The 8,156-nt window shown below is 50.1% G+C and overlaps 1 protein-coding gene across 1 annotated transcript in view; it reads right to left on the reverse strand.

Annotated features, from left to right (window-relative positions):
• Window positions 1–8,156, reverse strand: part of LOC109884983 (ankyrin repeat and sterile alpha motif domain-containing protein 1B) — a 332,614-nt gene that overhangs the window by 229,269 nt on the left and 95,189 nt on the right. Inside the window, 1 exon segment of the mRNA XM_031798152.1 lies at window positions 3,878–3,953. Coding sequence (XP_031654012.1) covers window positions 3,878–3,953 — 76 coding nt within the window.

An 8,156-nucleotide genomic window follows, 5' to 3' on the forward strand; every position in this document is an offset into this window, starting at 1 on the left:
GAGGGGAGGCAGGTCTTGTATTACAGGCAGGTAGGGGATTAGAAGTGGTTGGAGAGGGGTGGCAGGTCTTGTATTACAGCAGGTAGGGGGATTAGAAGTGGTTTGGAGAGGGGAGGCAGGTCTTGTATTACAGCAGTGTAGGGGGATTAGAAGTGTTTGGAGAGGGGTGGCAGGTCTTGTATTACAGCGGTAGGGGGATTAGAAGTGGTTTTGGAGAGGGGAGGCAGGTCTTGGGGATTAGAAGTGGTTGGAGAGGGGAGGCAGGTCTTGGGATTAGAATGTTTGGGAGAGGGGAGGCAGGTCTTGGGGATTAGAAGTTGGTTGGAGAGGGAGGCAGGTCTTGGGGATTAGAAGTGGTTGGAGAGCGGAGGCAGGTCTTGGGGATTAGAAGTGGTTTGGAGAGGGGAGGCAGGTCTGGGGATTAGAAGTGGTTGGAGAGGGGAGGCAGGTCTTGTATTACAGCAGGTAGGGATTAGAAGTGGTTTGGAGAGGGGAGGCAGGTCTTGGGGATTAGAAGTGGTTTGGAGAGGGAAGGCAGGTCTTGGGGATTAGAATGGTTTGGAGAGGGGAGGCAGGTCTTGGGGATTAGAAGTGGTTTGGGAGGGGAGGCAGGTCTGGGGATTAGAAGTGGTTTGGAGAGGGGAGGCAGGTCTTGGGGATTAGAAGTGGTTTGGAGAGGGGAGGCAGGTCTTGGGGATTAGAAGTGGTTTGGAGAGGGAGCAGGTCTTGGGGATTAGAAGTGGTTTGGAGAGGGAGGCAGGTCTTGGGGATTAGAAGTGGTTTGGAGAGGGGAGGCAGGTCTTGGGGATTAGAAGTGGTTTGGAGAGGGGAGACAGGTCTTGGGGATTAGAAGTGGTTTGGAGAGGGGAGGCAGGTCTTGGGGATTAGAAGTGGTTTGGAGAGGGGAGCAGGTCTTGGGGATTAGAAGTGGTTGGAGAGGGGAGGCAGGTCTTGGGGATTAGAAGTGGTTTGGAGAGGGAGGCAGGTCTTGGGGATTAGAAGTGGTTTGGAGAGGGGAGACAGGTCTTGGGGGAATTAAAGAAGTGGTTTGGAGAGGGGGGCAGGTCTTGGGGATTAGAAGTGGTTTGGAGAGGGGAGGCAGGTCTTGGGGATTAGAAGTGGTTTGGAGAGGGAGACAGGTCTTGGGATTAGAAGTGGTTTGGAGAGGGGGAGGCAGGTCTTGGGGATTAGAAGTGGTTTGGAGAGGGGAGGCAGGTCTTGGGATTAGAAGTGGTTGGAGAGGGGAGACAGGTCTTGGGGATTAAAGTGGTTTGGAGAGGGAGGCAGGTCTTGGGGATAGAAGTGGTTTGGAGAGGGAGACAGGTCTTGGGGATTAGAAGGGGTTCTTGGGGAAATTACTTTTTGTTGATGAAATGCTTTTTTATTTGTATTTATTTAAGAATGACACATTTGTTGTTTAATATCTGAAAAGGCAGAGTGTGCCATTATTTGTGTTACGACTTGAGTATAAAATAAAGGATTTATAAAATCTGAAAACTCTTCTCTCCATATCATCTACTGTCACTCTCCATATCATCTACTGTCACTCTCCATATCATCTACTGTCACTCTCCATATCATCTACTGTCACTCTCCATATCATCTACTGTCACTCTCCATATCATCTACTGTCACTCTCCATATCATCTACTGTCACTCTCCATATCATCTACTGTCACTCTCCATATCATCTACTGTCACTCTCCATATCATCTACTGTCTCTCTCTCTCTATATATTTCATCTACTGTCACTCTCTCTCTCCATATCATCTACTGTCACTATCTCTCTCCATATCATCTACTGTCTCTCCTCTATATATTTCATCTACTGTCACTCTCTGTCTCCATATAATCTACTGTCCCCCCTCTCTCTGTCTCCATATAATCTACTCTCCCCCTCTCTCTCTGTCTCCATATAATCTACTGTCCCCCCCTCTCTCTCTGTCTCCATATAATCTACTGCCCCCCCTCTCTCTCTTCTGTCTCCATATAATACTGCCCCCCTCTCTCTCTCTGTCTCCATATAATCTACTGTCCCCCCTCTCTCTCTGTCTCCCATATAATCTACTGTCCCCCCTCTCTCTGTCTCCTATAATCTACTGCCCCCCCCCCTCTCTCTCTCTGTCTCCATATAATCTACTGTCCCCCCCTCCCTCTCTCTCTGTCTCCATATAACTACTGTCCCTCTCTCTCGTCTCCATATAATCTACTGTCCCCCCCCTCTCTCTGTCTCCATATAATCTACTGTCCCCCCTCCCTCTCTCTCTCTGTCTCCATATAATCTACTGCCCCCCCCTCTCTCTCTCTCTGCCTCCATATATCTCTGCCCCCCCCTCTCTCTCTCGTCTCCATATAATCTACTGTCCCCCCCTCTCTCGTCTCCATATATCTACTGCCCCCTCCTTCTCTCTCTGTCTCCATATTAATCTACTGCCCCCCCCCTCTCTCTTGTCTCCTATAATCTACTGCCCCCCCTCTCTTCTCTGTCTCCATATAATCTACTGTCCCCCCCCTCTCTCTGTCTCCATATAATCTACTGCCCCCCCCTCTCTCTCCTCTCTCTCTGTCTCCATATAATCTACTGTCCGCCCCTCCCCTCTCTCTCTCTGTCTCCATATAATCTACTGCCTTCCCCTCTCTCTCTCGCTCTGTCTCCATATAATCTACTCCCCCCCTCTCTCCTCTGTCTCCATATATCTACTGCCCCCCCCCTCTCTCTCTCTGTCTCCAATATAATCTACTGTCCCCCTCCCCTCTCTCTCTCTCTCTGTCTCCTATAATCTACTGCCCCCCCTCTCTCTCTCGCTCTGTCTCCATATAATCTACTGTCCCCCCTCTCTCTCTGTCTCCATATAATCTACTGCCCCCCACCTCTCTCTCTCTCTCTCTCTGTCTCCATAATCTACTGCCCCCCCCCTCTCTCTTCTCTGTCTCCATATAATCTACTGTCCCTCTCCATAAATCTACTGTAACACTGACTGACAGTTAGGGGAGAGGGGCATGACAGCAAGATATGAAACATGATATAATAATATGTACATATTATTATTCATCCCTTAACATCTGTGTGTGTAAAAGGTAGTTTTTTGTGAATTTGTTAGATTACTTATTTAGATTGATTTACTGCACTGTCGGAACTAGAAGCACAAGCATTTCGCTACACTCGCATTAACATCTGCTAACCATGTGTAAATGACCAATACAATTTGACTTGTTTTCAAGCTATGGCAGGATGGATCGCTGGTGCTGCTGATATCTCCAGAACAGAATGTGTACATACTGTAGATAGATCAGCAGCAGCATTGGATAAACACAGGGGACAGATTTACATACACAAGAACAGGAACAGAAGTATGAGGGGGTAAACACAGGGGACAGGTTTACGTAGACATAAGAACAGGTACAGAGGTATGAGGGGGGTTAAACACAGGGGACAGGTTTACGTAGACATAAGAACAGGTACAGAGGTGTGAGGGGGTAAACACAGGGGACAGGTTTACGTAGACATAAGAACAGGTACAGAGGTATGAGGGGGTTAAACACAGGGGACAGGTTTACGTAGACATAAGAACAGGTACAGAGGTATGAGGGGGGTAACACAGGGGACAGGTTACGTAGACATAAGAACAGGTACAGAGGTATGAGGGGGTTAAACACAGATGACAGGTTAACGTAGACATAAGAACAGGTACAGAGGTATGAGGGGGTAAACACAGGGGACAGGTTTACGTAGACATAAGAACAGAGACAGAGGTATGAGGGGGGTAAACACAGGGGACAGGTTTACGTAGACATAAGAACAGAGACAGGGACAGAGACAGACAGGGACAGGGACAGAGGTATGAGGGGGGTACATGGACTCCTCATGACACCCACCTGAGTCTAGCAGCAGACGAACCACATCCATCTTCCCATAAAGAGCTGCCTCGTGGAGAGCGCTGCCATTCTCCGTCTGAGAGAGAGAGTGAGATGAGAGAGTGAGAGTGAGAGAGTGAGAGAGAGAGAGAGAGAGAGAGAGAGAGAGAGAGAGAGAAAGTAAGAGGGAAAGAGAAGGAGACCGAATAATAGAAGGCAAGAGAGGGGAGAGTTGATGTGGGAGAGAAAGAAAACATTTTATAAGAACAATCGCCGAAAACTCTTTGTACACCGAGTCGCATGGTGGAAACAGCAGTTCCTCCCTCTCCATATGGCCTGGATGCTTGTGGCATTAGGCCCTGCAGAATACATTCGTCTATTGGTGGCATGATGCAATGCAGAGAAACTGTGGACATCACTTTGTGGGCGCCATCTTGGATTTGCATAGTTGTCAAAGATTTAGTGTAGAGTAACTGTGATTACTTAGACAAGCACTTTAAAAACACACAGACACACACACACACACACACACACTGGATCTCTCACACTAACACCCAGCCAGGCTCCTGCCTTGTGCACACACACACACTGAATCTCTCACACTAACACCCAGCCAGACTCCTGCCTTATCACACACACACACTGAATCTCTCACACTAACACCCAGCCAGGCTCCTGCCTTATGCACACACACACACTGAATCTCTCACACTAACACCCAGCCAGACTCCTGCCTTATGCACACACACACACACTGAATCTCTCACACTAAACCCAGCCAGGCTCCTGCCTTGTGCACACACACTATACCTCGTCTCCTCTATCACCAAGGTATTATCAACGCAGCCAGGAAAGACCCAAAAATCCAACACATCGACCAATCAAAACCCAGAACTGCTCCTCCTGTGTTCCAACACAACTAATCCTGGTGCGTCTGACTGACCCTTACAGTTCAAAGGTCAAAGCATGCCAATGAAAGGGCATCTGATCATCCAATACCACAGAATCCAGAAGACCAGGTCAAAAACAGGAATGTAAAAAGATCCAAATCGAGAAAAGACAGAAAGCTTCACAACCCACGGTGACATGGAACTAGAGGTGACTGGGCGATGAGTTTGGAGGGAGCACACACGCATACATCGAGGGACAGGATACCAAACCGGCAGACCCTCCCCCACTTCCCCCCTCAAACCCCTTCCTGTGTCGTTTCCAATGGCGATTAGTTGGTGATGTCACTGGAAAATGAGGAAATCGATTCAAAGAAGACTTCCTATCTGTTTGACTGGAGACTGAGCCCCCCCCCCTGGTGTTGGCCTTTCTTTTGTTTTTCTTTTAGCACTTTGTCTCTCATTGCCAGTTACGACCTTGTCTCGTCGCTGCAACTCCGAAACATGACCCACCTAGACGTGTCGTCGCTGCAACTCCGAAACATGACCCACCTAGACGTGTCTCGTCGCTGCAACTCCGAAACATGACCCCAGACGTGTCTCGTCGCTGCAACTCCGAAACATGACCCACCTAGACGTGTCTCGTCGCTGCAACTCCGAAACATGACCCACCTAGACTGTCTCGTCGCTGCAACTCCGAAACATGACCCACCTAGACGTGTCTCGTCGCTGCAACTCCGAAACATCCGAACCCACCTAGACGTGTCTCGTCGCTGCAACTCCGAAACATGACCCACCTAGACGTGTCTCGTCGCTGCAACTCCGAAACATGACCCACATAGACGTGTCTCGTCGCTGCAACTCCGAAACATGACCCACCTAGACGTGTCTCGTCGCTGCAACTCCGAAACATGACCCACCTAGACGTGTCTCGTCGCTGCAACTCCGAAACATGACCCACCTAGACGTGTCCTCGTCGCTGCAACTCCGAAACATGACCCACCTAGACGTGTCTCGTCGCTGCAACTGCAAACTCCGAAACATGACCCACCTAGTGTCTCGTCGCTGCAACTCTCCGAAACATGACCCACCTAGACGTGTCTCGTCGCTGCAACTCCGAAACATGACCCACCTAGACGTGTCTCGTCGCTGCAACTCCGAAACATGACGGACCTAGACGTGTCTCGTCGCTGCAACTCCGAACATGACCCACCTAGACGTGTCTCGTCGCTGCAACTCCGAAACATGACCCACCTAGACGTGTCTCGTCGGCTGCAACTACCCGAAACATGACCCAACTAGACGTGTCTCGTCGCTGCAACGCCGAACATGAACCCACCGAGACGTGTCTCGTCGCTGCCAACTCCGAAACATGACCCACCTAGACGGGTCTCGTCGCTGGGCAACCTACTACTCCGAAACATGACCCACCTAGACGTGTCCTCGTCGCTTGCAAAACTACTCCGAAACAATGACCCACCTAAGACGTGTCTCGTCGCTGCAAACGTCCGAAACATGACCGCACCTAGACGTGTTCTCGTCGCTGCAGAGCACTTCCGTAAACATGACCCACCTAGACGTGTCTCGTCGCTGCAACCAAACATGAACCCACCTAGACGTTATCAGTCGCGAAACTCCGAAACATGACCCACCTAGACCGTGTCTCGTCGCTGCAACTCCGAAACATGACCCACCTAGACGTGTCCTCGTCGCTGCAACTCCGAACATGACCCACCTAGACGGGTCTCGTCGCTGCAACTCCGAAACATGACCCACCTAGACGTGTCTCGTCGCTGCAACTACTTCCGAAACATGACCCACCTAGACGTGTCTCGTCGCTGCAACTCCGAAACATGACCCACCTAGCCGTGTCTCGTCGCTGCAACTCCGAAACATGACCCACCTAGGCGTGCTTTTTGACGTCCCATCAAATGTATTATGAAATATGACCTTACAGTGACAATAGAGCTTTCATAGAAATTCCAAAACAAAAATGTGAACAATTGCCAGAACATTGAAACTATTCCATTGTCTCCATCCAGAGATCTGTATACAACGACGAGACGCATGTCCTCCGCCCTAACAATGAGTGTTGTTGTTGCAAAGGCAGGAAGGCAGGAGACAAGTTTAGGTCCAAAATTAACCCATAGAAACGTATTGGGCATATTTTGGATAGATTTTTGCGAGAGTGAAACCACTTGCTCCTCTCTAAAAAAACGGAACTAAAAGGAACTCAAGTAATTGAACCGATGTCGGTAAATTAGTTTAATTACCAGAAGAAAAAAAATGTGATTAATCGCTCAGTACTAGGAGTCACTAGAGCGGTATGAGCCAAGGAAAGCCCACCAGGCCAAACCCTCCCCTATCTAGGACGGTGCTGGGCCACTTGTATGCCGCCCTATGGGGCTTCCAGTCATGGCCGGCTGTGACACAGCTGGGGTTTCGAACCCCAGGCTGTAGCTGTGCCTCAGCACTGTGATGCAGTGCCTTAGACCGCTGCGCAACTCGGGGCCTTTCAATATAGTTTGACACTCAGTTTCAGATTCACTTTACAGCTTGAAGAAGTATAAAGGTGTGTGTCGGGGGGGTCTGAATGTGTGTGTGTATTTATATCCAGCAGGCTCAACTTTTGCCCTTGGTTTCAACCTGCCTACAGAGCAGCAGGTCTCTCCATATAGAATCCCCTCATCATTAGAGAGAGAGGGAGAGAGATATCCTCATTCATTATTCATTCAAACGATGGGCTTTAATGTAATTATTTTACTAGGCACTGACACACACTGCTATTTACCCCACCATCTGTGGGTCTGTATGTTCCATCCACTCCTTAATGTAAAAGCACAGATCTGACAGTGTGGCTTTGGAGAGAGGCAGACATAGGAGGGGAGAAGAGAGAGAGAGAAAGGGAGGGGAGGAGAGAGAGAGAGAGAGAGAGAGAGAGAGAGAGGGGGAGGAGAGAGAGAAGGGGAGGGGAGGAGAGAGAGAGAAGGGGAAGGGAGGAGAGAGAGAAGGGGAGGGGAGGAGAGAGAGAGAAGGGGAAGAGAGAGGAGAGAGAGAAGGGGAGGGGAGGAGAGAGAGAGAAGGGGAAGAGAGAGGAGAGAGAGGAAGGGGAGGGGAGGAGAGAGAGAAGGGGAGGGGTGAAGAGAGAGATGGGCGGGGGGTGAAGAGAGGTGGGGTGAAGAGAGAGGGGCGGGGGTGAAGAAAGAGGGCCGGGGTTAAGAGAGAGAGGGCCCGGGGGTAAAGAGAGAGAGGGCCGGGGGTAAAAGGAGAGAGGGCTGGGGGTAAAGAGAGAGAGGGGCGGGGTGAATAGAGAGAGGGGCGGGGGTAAAGAGAGAGAGGGATGGGGGTAAATAGAGAGAGGGGCGGGGGTAAAGAGAGAGAGGGGTGGGGGGTAAAGAGAGAGAGGGGTGGGG

Source organism: Oncorhynchus kisutch, linkage group LG19 (genome assembly GCF_002021735.2).
Source record: "Oncorhynchus kisutch isolate 150728-3 linkage group LG19, Okis_V2, whole genome shotgun sequence".
Lineage (NCBI taxonomy): Eukaryota > Metazoa > Chordata > Actinopteri > Salmoniformes > Salmonidae > Oncorhynchus > Oncorhynchus kisutch.